The sequence below is a fragment of the Gymnoscopelus braueri genome (genome assembly GCF_963280865.1).
Source record: "Gymnoscopelus braueri genome assembly, chromosome: 18".
NCBI classification, from domain to species: Eukaryota; Metazoa; Chordata; class Actinopteri; order Myctophiformes; family Myctophidae; genus Gymnoscopelus; species Gymnoscopelus braueri.
The window spans coordinates 14461948-14475127 of record NC_137618.1 but is presented as its reverse complement, the minus strand read 5'-3'; the positions used below and the strand labels follow the sequence as shown (position 1 = coordinate 14475127).

General features: G+C 37.3%; 1 protein-coding gene across 1 annotated transcript; it reads right to left on the bottom strand.

Moving 5' to 3' along the window:
* Positions 1–3602: 3602 nt before the first annotated feature.
* On the bottom strand, positions 3603–13180 carry LOC308106185 (putative methyltransferase). The gene is made up of 6 exons (XM_080457245.1): positions 12792–13180; positions 10454–10614; positions 7313–7529; positions 6326–6429; positions 4565–4702; positions 3603–3877 (listed from the first exon to the last, which is right to left on the bottom strand). The coding sequence occupies exons 1-6, from the start codon at positions 12900–12902 to the stop codon at positions 3784–3786; spliced, it is 825 nt and encodes a 274-aa protein (XP_080313371.1). The 5' UTR covers positions 12903–13180; the 3' UTR covers positions 3603–3783.

Genomic DNA, 13180 nt, shown 5'->3' with positions numbered 1-13180 from the left:
AGAGACAGCTGATAGGCTGGCTGCCGTAGGATCGGTCGTGAACACTACACTATAACACGAGCCCGTCGGGACCTGGCAGTGGCTGGGACAGTAGGCTAGTGGGTGGGATAGATAGAGCACTGCGGTTCCCAAACGGTGGGTTCGGGACCCATGTTTGGGTCGCGCGAGTGAATATCCCTTTATTTTTCCTACATTTTGTTTTTAATTATTATTTCAAAACATTTTCAAAAAGAAATCCCCCCCAAAAAAAACATTTTTCATGAATAAGGAATTAATTCAATTATTTTTCAAAATAATTTCATGAATAAATAAAAGCAAAATCAAAGAAATTCCATAAATTAGAAAACAAAAGTTTAAGTAGAAGTGAAAATAGCCGATGGACAAGTTCACAACGCCTCGCAATGCCATGCTTTGTGAGCTTGTAGATCTGCTATTTTCACTAGCATGCGTCCAGGGGAGACATCAAATTTCTCTTTTGGGTCTTGAGCTAAAACGTTTGGGAACGTTTTTTTAATTGTTTTGTATTAATTAATGTATAGGCTATTTCAATATAGTCTAATGTAGTAGACTTGATTAAAATGTCACTATTCATTAGTCATTAATTCATTATTTCATTAATATCACCCATGTTTGAATTTGGCATGTGTTATTACATGATAAAATACAAGTTGCTTAATGTGGCTATACTTAAATCCTTAGTCTCCTGAAATCCATGGGATTTAATAGATCTAATCTCATCTCACCATCTGAATCTGAATCCCAAAATGTAAACACATTAAACGACAGGGATCATCAAAGCCGAACATTTTGTCAAGTGTTCCTAATACAAGTGATTTGTTTTTTTTTAATGACATAATGCAGAAAATCTAATTTTCTAAAAACCTATCTAAAAATCTAAAAACCTAATTTAGACTAAAAGTGGCGCGTATTGTTAAGTGGCGTTAATTGAAAAATGTAGGCTGGATCAGAGCTGTCGGATAGCGCTCTCTAGTGTGTAAAAGCAGATCTACACTCTACAGCCTCTGACATATTAACAAGTATTGCTGTAACAATGCGATCACACTGCAGCCATTGATGGTCACAACAATATGCATGGGCCGTGATTAAATTAAACGTTCTCCTTTTGGAAATGCTTTTATACTAGGTTATTATTTCTGCCTAATAACCTAGACCAGTGGTGGAAGAACTAATCTGTTTTACTTAAGTAAAAGTATCAATACTACAATGCAGAGATACCCTCCTAGTCTGGTATTCAGAATTTACTTGAGTGAAAGTAAAAAAGTAAAAATAGCAGATCTACAAGCTCACAAGGCAATGCGTTGTGAGCTTGTAGATCTGCTATTTTCAAATAGCAGTGGTTAATGTATGTTTTGTAATAATATTTTATAACGACAAAGTAACTAGTAACAAAATGTGTCCAATAATTGTAATGGAGTAAAAGTACTATATTTGCCTCTGAGATGTAGTGGAGTAGAAGTAAAAGTATTGAAATTTGGACAAAGGCCTACTCCAGTAAAGTAAAAGTAGGCTACCTCACAATTGTACTTAAGTACAGTACTTGAGTAAATATAGCCTACTTAGTTACTTTGCACCACTGAGTCTACCCCATAATTAATTTCCAAGTTCCTCATATTAGGCCTACACATTGATTTGCAACCCTCCGCAATGATTGATTGATTGAATATTTTATTAGACAAAAATGCAAAACAGCAAACAGTCAAACACTTGGTATACATTTTAGACCAAGTGTTTGACTGTAGGCCTATTCGTTTTAGACTCAAGGATAACACCAAAAAAGTCCTTGCGGTCTTGTTTCCATTGGGGTCCTATGTTTCCATTGGGGTCCTATGTTTCCATTGGGGTCCTATGTTTCCATTGGGGTCCTATATGTTTCCATTGGGGTCCTATGTTTCCTGGGGTCCTATGTTTCCATTGGGGTCCTATGTTTCCATTGGGGTCCTATTGTCCTGATTCAGACATAATAATAAATAAAAAGCATCAAATAGGCTATGGTTTTGCTTTCTACCAGCCTGTTATTTTTAAGTAGGCTGTCCCTTCATTTAAAACATAGCCTCCACCATAATTCAGGCTATCAGTCCCTATAATACACTTGATTTGTACAGTAGCCTACTTAAAAAAAAAGAAGCATTATGAGTACTTATTAGCACTTTTAACTGTAAACACTGCTGCAATGCTTTTACTTGACCTTATAAGTCATTTAAAAACTTAGTTGAGTTATAAGTAGGCTATACAGTGTTATAAGCATATAATGCATTATAAGTATGTTTATAAAGCATTATAGACATGGGAGGGATGCATAGCAAGTGTTACAGCATCGTCCATAAAACCCTAGTGGTTTTGGATATTTCATAAAAGCAAAGGTCAGAGCCTCAATCTGCGATTTCTTCAACTGGTTGGCTGCATGTACAGTAGGAACAGCAGGAACATGTGTTTAGAATGATGATACCTAAACTTCATAATTGTACTGTCATAATTTATTGTGCTAATTGTTGAGGAAACAGAGAGTGGGGAGGCTCCTTTCACACTGTTCACATATCACATATTGGGACTTGGCTTTAATCCCTGTATGAGCCATAACACACACATTTAGTCAACTTTAATATCACTACATTAGATTATCTCTGAATATAATGTATAGGCTAAAATCCGTTTTTGACATAGAATAGATTTCATTGGTATTCAAATGCATTCCAAATAATTAACAATATGTAATTATAAAACAGATATTCTAAAGCAAATAATCATAAGAATGAAGTGTAAGAACAAATACAACCTGCTCATACCATCATTATAGTTATCACCATTAGTATCAAATGTAAAGTAGCAAATATCTTGAACCAAGCTGGACTTATATTCTAATTGCAGCATGCTTCTGGTATTTGATTAAAGACTGGCCTCTAGTGGTGAGTTATGGTCACACACTTTCCAACCATCAATAGTGTGATGTTGGACCTTTCAAATTATTCCAAATCCCGGGGAAAGAAAAACAACACCAAACCAGGTCTCAGTTAACTTTACTGTATCTGGGTACATCTGGAAATACTGACACCATAAAATACCATATTCAGGCAGTTTCAGGCAACACATTCTAAATGTTACATTTCAATGCAACAAATGTTGTTAGATAAAGTTATGTATCGAACAAAACACAATACAAAGGCCCCCATGCAGTGGTGTAAAGTAACTAAGTACATTTACTCAAGTACTGTACTTAAGTACAATTTTGAGGTACTTTTACTTTACTGGAGTATTTCCAATGTTCAATACTTTTACTTCTACTCCACTACATCTCAGAAGCAAATATTGTACTTTTACTCCACTACAATTATTTGAAAACTTTAGTTACTAGTTACTTTGCAGATATAAATTATTATATTATAAAACATGCATTAACCACTTTAGCCCTGTTTTATATATAGGCTATTTGAAAATAGCCGATCAAGTACCAAGTACCAAGATCAAGTACCAAATAGCACAACGCGATGCGACGCGTTGTGAGCTTGTAGATCTGCTATTTTCAAACATTTTAGTACTTTTACTTTTGGTACTTTTGGTATATTTTGATGCCAATACTTTTGTACTTTTACTCAAGTAACATTTTTAACACAGGCCTGTTACTTGTAACAGAGTATTTCTACATTGCACTATTGATACTTTTACTTAAGTAGAAAATGTGAGTACTTTTTCCACCACTGCCCCCATGGTTAAAAAAAAAGTCTACATATATTATCCCAAACTATTTCAGAGAGTTAGCTGAACTCATTACTCCTTCGGCTTGCAGGCTAGAAGATAGAAATATCTCACTCCCACAACCACCTCTGTGTCTGGAGAGGTCACCCCCATTACTGACAATAACCTGTGGAAAGACAGACATCAGTGAGTCCCTTTCTTGTTTCCTTTACAAGATCTTTGTTAAGAGTGTCTTTATGGAAATGACATTCGTTGACAAATATCATATGAGGCATGCTGTTAGTCCAGGAGATATTTGTCAAAGTATTATTATTATTATTATTATTTTCATTTCAGTTAATGGTTATTTTGTATCACACAGAGCAATGCAATAAATGTACAAACGATGTAAAATCTGTGTGCATGCAGGCACATGTGTTCTGATATACCAGTGGTTTTCAAAGTGGTTCCTTGAGGGGCTTCCAGGGGGTCTAAAGAGTATAAACACTTAAAGGTGTAGTTCACCCATTTTTCGATGACCGGGTGGCTGCTCAGCAGGAGAATCTTTGAGTCTCCTACAGCTATTAGCTTAGGAATGCGACAAAAACTAAAACATCTCCATGAATTCAATGCTTCATGGAGTGTGTAATTGATAGAAAATAAGTACATGTTTGGGTAAAATACCTATTTTATTTTTGGCTGATATGTTTTTTTTTCATGACATGACTTTTCTCTACAAATCTTTTCTTATAAGGGTCCCTGGCACACGATCTTATTCAGATGGGGGTCTGTGGCCAAATACATGTACATTTGGGGGGTCCTTGACATGAAACTGTATGAGAACCAGTGCTATATATAGTACAGGATAGCAAACCTCTGAGTGATGTCCTTGGACAGCCTGCAGGCCTCCTGTGGGTCTTTTCTCTGCAGAGCCTGGTAGCTGGAGAAAGACTCTATCATCTTTATATAGCTGAGCAGAGGCATGGGCCTCTTCACCCATACACACTCCTGCCTGAAAAACACACACAAACACGTGCACATGCAGCCATGCACACATCACAATTATAATTTAACATTTAGCTGCAATGTAGAAATACTCTGTTGCAAGTAAAAGTCCGGAATTCAAAATTTACTTGAGTAAAAGTACAAAAGTATTGGTATCAAAATGTACTTAAAGTACCAAAAGTAAAAGTCCTCATTGTGCAGAATGTCATTTCAAGTTTTCACATGTATACAAATCTTTTGAAAATCTACAATCTACAAGCTTACAATGCGTCGCATCGCGACGCATTGTGAGCTTGTAGATCGGCTATTTTCAAATGGCCGAAATGTATATAGGGCTGAAGTGGTTAATGTATGTTTTGTAATGATAATCTACAAAGTAACTATAGTAACTAAAGTTTTCAAATAATTGTAGTGGAGTAAAAGTACAATATTTGTCTCTGAGGTGTAGTGGAGTAGAAGTAAAAGTACTGAAAATTAGAAATACTCCAGTAAAGTGAAAATACATCAAAATTGTGCTTAAGCTCAGTACTAAGTATAATATACTCAAGTATTATGTACTTTACACCACTGACGATCGGAGTATTGGCATGAACCCTATAGTCAACCAACAACAGTGTAGTGGTCAAGTTAGCAAATAGAGTGCCAAGAAGACTATCAAAAGTAACTGTATCTAATTAAAATAACACATGTGGGCAAGCAAACAGTATACAATACTAAATAATACACTGATATGAACCAGTAACCAACATACAGCAGAACAAAGCTACTTTACTTGTTTTAGAAGCATTGACCTTTGCTATCGCCTCTGTGTCAACCTCCCCTCTCTTTCACACACACACACACACACACACACACACACACACACACACACACACACACACACACACGCACACGCACACGCACACACACACGAACAACATTGCTTTTGTGAACGTTTGGTGACATTGCATTGACTTACATTCATTCCATATTCCCTTAGCCTAATTTTGACTAAAACTAACCTTAACCCTAATTATTCCTAACCAGCAGCCAAACCATGTGAAACTGAGATGAAATAAAACTGTGGCCACTCATTGTATACACAAGCTTAAAGACAAGTTGTAATAGACATGCTTCCCCAATTAACAGTGTTGGGGAAGCTACTTTGAAAATCTAGTTACTTAATTAGCTATTTTTACTCCACACTGAAAATAGTTACAACAAAGCTAGCACTGTGAGAGAAGTATTTAAAGGATATATATAAGTTATATAAGTGGTAATACTCATTAAAAGGTGGCTTCCGTCTACTCGCCCTGAATCTCAGAGATGGGCTGACGTGGACAGTTGAGAGAGGAGAGGCCATTGTTCTTGCATTAATAAACCTTTTCTTTTTGTAATCTTGTTTGAAATTTACAAACCTGCCTATTGATTATGTCACTGGTAGGCATGTCTCTGAACTGTCCACAGCTGTCACCCATTTAGGTTTGCAAGAATGCTCGTGATGAAAAAACTAAAACCTCACCCTTTTAAAACACAAACTCCCGGAGAGACTATAATGCAATGTTCAACAGGACAAGGCGAAAGAACGCCTTTAGATCTGTACAGAATGAATTCATGTGAATGTGTGTGAAAAGACCATGTTTTCACTAACCACTCCTTGTCAGGGTAAGGGAGGGAGTCATATGCCTCTCGGTAGAGCTCAATAGAGCTAGGACCAAGGTGGGGACTGCGGTATGTTCTCAGGGCATCATAAAACTGAGGAAAACAACATAAAGAAACACAGTCAGTTTGGCTCTAGAAAGGTTGCCTGATGCTTAGTTCACAAAATTCACATTTTTGCTTCTCAGAAGAGTTAAAAAGTATGTTTGTTCTTTACTGGATGATACGCATTTACAGTTATCGTGGTCTTTACGGCGTCCAATAATTTTTCTTAATTGGTTGTGTACAATAATTGTACTGGAACGCTACAATAAGTACGTCACGTAGCCTTACACCTCTGTAGTTGAGTATACTTTAACACTCATCATCGTTTAATTTGTTAGTACTACTGTATGTACTAACAAATTTAACAAATGAATGAATAATGTCAAAATAAAGTATTTAATTCAGCGATGCAGAAATGCTCATTCATGCCTTCAACTTGTCTCAAGCTAGAACAAGAAAACACGACCATATTTATTTCTTTTTCTCAAGGCACAGGTCACCCGTTGCGCTCAGGATTTATTTAAAAATGGTATTGTTTGCTTTTAAATCACTGAACGACCTTGCCCCTTACATTCCTGAACTTCACACTCCTTACACCCCTCCCTGTAATCTTAGATCTGCAGACAATATGTTGCTCTCGGCCCCCTGGGCAAGGCATGCAGGCCTGTAACAGAAGAACAGCATTTCTGTAAAGTCTCCACATTTGTGGAATAAACTTCCCCTGGAAATCTGACAAGCTATCTTTTCATTTTTATGAATGGCCTTTAAGTTTTTCTTCTTTTCTATTTGGTTTTGTTTCATTGTTCTTATTATTTCTTGACTGCCTTGCGTATATTTTTTTGTTTTTTGTTTGTGTCTGTGAAGCACTTTGTAAACTTGTTTTTAGAAAAGTGCTATTCTTCATATATACAATGTAAAGTTTATTATATTATACCTCTTTGCAGACTTGGTTGAGTTTGGTTGAGCAGCAGTCTGGGTAACTCAGCTCCATATCCATGGTGTAGTTGAGCAGAGCCATGCAGCCGCCGGGCTTCAGGACCCGGTGGGCTTCTTGGAGGAAACGTGGCCGGTCAAACCAATGGAAGGCAGACATTGCTGTCACTAGATCCACAGAGCTGTCACCCAACGGCAGGTCCTCGGCTACACACTGTCTGAAAGGTCAGAGGTCAGTATGGTGCAAACCAATAAGAACGTACGTACACGCACGCACGCACACACACACACACACACACACACAGTGGTGGAAAAAGTACTTAAATTCTTTACTTAAGTAAAAGTACCAATACTGCAATATAAAAATACTCTGTTACAAGTAAAAGTCCAAAATTCAAAATTTACTTGAGTAAAAGTACAAAAGTATTGCCATCAAAATGTACTTAAAGTACCAAAAGTAAAAGTACTAAATATTTGAAATGCGACGCGTTGTGAGCTTGTAGATCTGCTATTTTCAAATAGCCTAGGTATAAAATAGGTTAATGTATGTTTCATTATATCATAATTTATATCTGAAAAGTAACTAGTAACTAAAGTTTTTAAATAATTGTAGTGGAGTAAAAGTACAATATTTGCCTCTGAGATGTAGTGGAGTAGAAGTAAAATTATTGGAAATTGGAAATACTCAAGTAAAGTACAAATACCTCAAAATTGTACTTAAGTACAGTACTTAAGTAAATGTACTTAGTTACTTTCCACCACTGCACACACACACACACACACACACACACACACACACACACACACACACACACACACACACACACACACACACACACACACACACACACACACACACACACACGCATGCACTCACACACACACACACACACACGTACGCTCACAAACAGCCAAGCAATCAAGATATGTCCATCTCATACAGTATTACTATTAACAGTTCAGTTCATTGTGTATGGAGGACAGCATGTTCATGTTTCATCAGACCAGAACAGAAGAGGCTCATTGTGATTGTTGTCACACAGAGTCAGTAATGTAGGTTACCCAGTTCTGAACAAAAGAAATGGTGCTTATGTTCTGGTGATGTGTGGATTTTATTTGGATGTCACAAATCGACACACCCTTTAATGGCAATTTTTCAAAGTACTATTAAAAAAAAACTGGTCACTGAGCCTGTTGCTGCATTTGTTATAATTTCCCCTGCATTCTAAATTGATTAACTTGTGTGGTAAAGTGCATTGTCTGTGGTATTTTGCCCTTATTGAGGAAGAAATGAGAGTCCAGGCATTCTTTCTCCTGTGTGTGTGTGTGTGTGTGTGTGTGTGTGTGTGTGTGTGTGTGTGTGTGTGTGTGTGTGTGTGTGTGTGTGTGTGTGTGTGTGTGTGTGTGTGTGTGTGTGTGTGTGTGTGTGTGTGTGTGTGTGTGTGTGTGTGTGTGTGTGTGTGTGTGTGTGTGTGTGTGTGTGTGTGTGTGTGTGTGTGAGTGCGTGCTCTTCTGTGCATGAGTTGTGTGTAGGAGCCAGTTCTTTATACTCAATAATATGATTTATTTATTGGCCTTTTATTGTGGTGTGTGGCTAATGGCTGTAGTGTGCTCAACCCCCGGCAGGTCTCCCTTATAAGGAAAGACCTTGTTTGTGTGCGGGAGATTTATTTAATCTATTATTTTATTCTACTGCAAGTTTAGTTTTCTTTTCATATTTGCATCTCTGTTTAATTTGAAAACTAACCAAACCTGGAGTGGACATTCTATTCTTCAACCTGCAACAAGCATCTATTATTTCAGTCTGTCCAAGAGTGACTTGCAGTACACAAGTGGAAAAAGCTGTTTTTCAACAAAAGGATATGTGGTCACTAGATTGTGTGTATGTGTATGTGTGTGTATGTTCCAGTGATGTGGTGTATATTAGACGGACGGAGATCGTAGAGGTCAGCTAAGGTCAGGTGCCATCTGGCCAGTGAGATGGACATCTAGTGTTATTGCAATCTACTCCGTAATGTGAGCTGTGCCACTCAGTATCAAAGCTTATGCCTTGTCTCTCCTGACCAGTCGAATGTATCATTCCAGGCAACATTGGCAATATGCATGGTTGCATTAATATGATGCATTGTAATATGGGTGCTGGTATGTTGGTGTATAATTGTATATGATATGTATAATGTGTGTGATGGATAATTTATAATCCATAGTGTATTAGATTATGATTACTGTATTGTATAACTTTGGATAATTGCATAAAGTATGATGTATTTGCTCAGAAGGGACAGTTCTGTAACTACTGATATAAGATGTCCTTGCTCCCTGGCCTACTCTTTCTTACCCATGAAAGTTGTGGCTACAGTTTATCCATGATGCCTCAGCACAGACAACCTTGCCACCAAGATGAGCCTTCGCCCCTATTCATGTTGATATTATATTGTGGGGTGGGCTTAATGAAAGATAAACTGTCTGTTATGTTACATTTTGTATTACCAGTAGAGAATATTTTGATGCTGTACCACCTTGTCTCTCCTGTGCAAATAATTGAGTAAACCTGATTATTATTTAAGACTGACTCCGTGTTACTTCTTTTTACGGTAATCCTTTTTGACAGCGTACTTTCCTTTTTTTCCCCTAAGTTATCAGTGTGGATACATATGTATAAGTACAGGAAGTCTTTGTTGCTCAAACCACTGCTTCTAGCTGGCAGACTCCTGTGTGGCATTCGGTGTGGGATGGGTGTTTTGAGGCCTGTTCTTTTGTGTGTGTTAAAATCAGGCTCTCTAAGTCCATATATGGGTGTATTAATATACTACACTTGTTTTTTAAATCAGAATATGGAAAGATGTTGGTTGTCTATTGTGATTGCAATTGTCTTTTCTTTCTTTTTTATTCAAATTGTAAACCATATTTACTGTTCTGCAATTCTGCAAAAACATATAATATAGGCTTCATAGGTTTTTGCAGAATGTGAATAGTGAGTATGATGATTACCCTATATACACAGCCAAGATCATACACTGTACAGTATGTAACCTTTTTTGCTCGTAAATGAGGGTTGAACTTTGGAACCTTGGGTTGTATACAGTAACTACCTGGCTATGATATACAGTAACTAGCTGGCTTTCACTTTATGTATGCTTACTTATATGTGATGTTTGGGGCGCTGGCATGCTCCAAAGCCACTTCTATCTGGGCAGGACTCACATCTGTCCCCAGCACCGATGCAAAGTGACTGGCAAGCAGTGTAGTGCCCTGCCCTGAACCACAGCCCACATCCACAGCCAGATCAAAAGTCCGACCTTTCTGAGAAAGCACAGATCAAATAGACCCCAGTCACAATATCAAACTCTTCAATGTGAAATGATAATAATACTTTCAATGTTCTTTTCAGCAAAGTAAGGCCAATTAAATTTACAAATCCTTTTCTCTCCGTCGGTTCATTGTTTCCATCTTAACCACTAAGTAGCCAAATCAAACAAACTGCCATTGTAACTTAATGACTTGTTGTGGGAAATTATGAGTAATTTCCCACAACAAACCCTTTGGATGGTGCAGGGTAGACCGGTAAGTTGAAACAGCAACATGGAGGAGCACAATGAAATAGGCTAATATAAATACATGTTATATGATCAGTGTTGTGTGGTTAACACAATTACATGAGTAACACATTGGGTAGTAATAAAGCTTTCAAACATTCATGCAGTTTGTCAATCTGCTATTTAGACTTTTATTTTATTTATAATTTTCCATTTAATATTATGCCCAGGGGTCATCACCATGGCAGCTTGTGATGGACATGTTCATTAATATTTCATTTTGCCACGGACATGCTAAATAATCAATAATCAATGTATACTAATGGACTCCTATGTGTCATAGGGCCTATTCCAATGTGCTGCACATTTTAAAACAATAGTATGTCTGCATTAATTACTGAGCCACTTAACGACCAACAAATTCCTAATTATTTTGGATAATAATAATTGAGTCTCATCAGTACAGACTTGCTTCAACCTCAAAAGGGCCACTTAGCTGCAAAGGTGAGTGGGCACGTATTATATGGCCTAATATCATATGGCTAATATAGAGATTGCTGGCTTTTCAAAAGACAGTGTTACTTGAGGACAGAAGGAGATCAAGTTCTTCCAGCTAAACCATTTGGTTTGGTTTGGCAAGGTACGGTAGCTAGTGGATTCCATTAAGGTGATCAGGTATTCTCTGTTGATGAGGAAGTCCAAGGCATGCACATGTAACAATGGGAAAAGACTCACCATACAAGCCACACTTGATTTGTTTTGATTTATTTGACATGATAATTACATGTTAAATGCTTCTCACGGAAACGTCAAGGATAAAATGCCAATGGAACACTAGAACAAGGAAACTTGAGAGACAAAAAAACATATGTACATGATGAGTGATTAATGAATACAGTGTTACAATAGTTTAATGTGAAGGCACCTAACTTTGATCAGACGTGAGTAGTAGGTCCTAGGCTGTGGATGAAGGGTTTCCATGGATTATGACTGTGGAGTGTTATTATAGTTGTCAATTATTGAAATCCCAAACATGGAATATACTTGGACCATGCCACATGTAATGCCTGTCTCAGGACTGCCACCCGACAGTATACAGTAGATAACTTCCCAGTCTCCAGGTTTTCGAAAGTATAGCTGTACCACTTTAACCCTGACATCCCATAAGAAAATTACTGATCTGTGATCTACAAGCTCACAACATGCTGTGATGTGTTGTGATTGATTGATTTGGATAATAATAATCCAGCTTGTAGAATCTGCTTTTTTTCTGGCTTGTTAAAATGTGTAGCGCTGTGGAATAGAGTAGACAATATGGCGCATTAGGAGTCCATTATTATATATTTAGGGCTAGGCATATGTGATTCTGGTAATATTACCTTTTTTAAAGCACATTTAGCTATTTTCACAGAATTGAGGCAGCTACAGTATTAACAATCATTTTCTTTAGCTGTCTTGTTGTCTTCACCTGATGCAATTGTGTGTACAGGTACCAAATCTCCCGCAACTCATGTAATGAGCATGTTACTTTATGAGTCACCAAAGTTGTTCAAACGCATTTTTATATGTTTCTACATTATAATGAAGAAAATATACAGGCCATATCTAGATTATTTTTTTTTCAAAATAAAAAATGTGCCACGAACATAGACATGTCTTGGACGACATGTTGATGACCCCTGATGCCTAGTAATTTAGTGGTTAATTTGAAGGTGTTTTGAAAAGTAATAAGGTTAATGGAACTTAATAATATTTGTTTTATTGAAGGTAATATGTAGTATATTACATTTTGAAAGTCATTTCCCCACAGCAAATTCTCAGTGTTAATCTATTCATTTGTAACTCCAAGAGTGTAAACTGTAAATGTGTAGCTATACACTCTCCTAGTTTAATTATTCGATGAATGATCCTCCGCCTCACTTAAAACGTCCCTGCGCCGCTTACCTGTTTATCCAGGAAGTCCAACACCTGTTGAATGAGCTGATCTGATGGACAGATCCTATACTTCCAGTAGGAAGCAGCATGGTCCTTGCCTTCAAACAGACGATGAGCCATGGACGTTGAGTGCCGCTATTGCTGTTCAGTGGCTTCGCTGTGTCGGTCTGCTCAACTGTGATTCAGGCTCGGCAGGTTTGGAACTTTACCAAGCACAGTTCTACTGATAGCTTTTTTTCAATAATCAACAATAAGCTTTTCTATAGCCTCTAGTGTGGTCCTTACACTACTAGACTAAACATAATAATGTTTAGATGTAAACACCTTATTTGTATAATGTAAAACACTCTCCTCCTTTCCAATTATGTTTCAGGAGGCATACCATGAAACACTGTGAA

Coding starts and splice junctions, on each gene's coding strand:
- LOC308106185 (XM_080457245.1), bottom strand. CDS start 12,902: ATGGCTCATCGTCTGTTTGAAGGCAAGGACCATGCTGCTTCCTACTGG. Junction 7,530..10,453: donor GCCCCAAACATCACATATAA/GTAAGCATACAT, acceptor CTGACCTTTCAG/ACAGTGTGTAGCCGAGGACC. Junction 3,878..4,564: donor TCCAAGGACATCACTCAGAG/GTTTGCTATCCT, acceptor GTCTTTCCACAG/GTTATTGTCAGTAATGGGGG.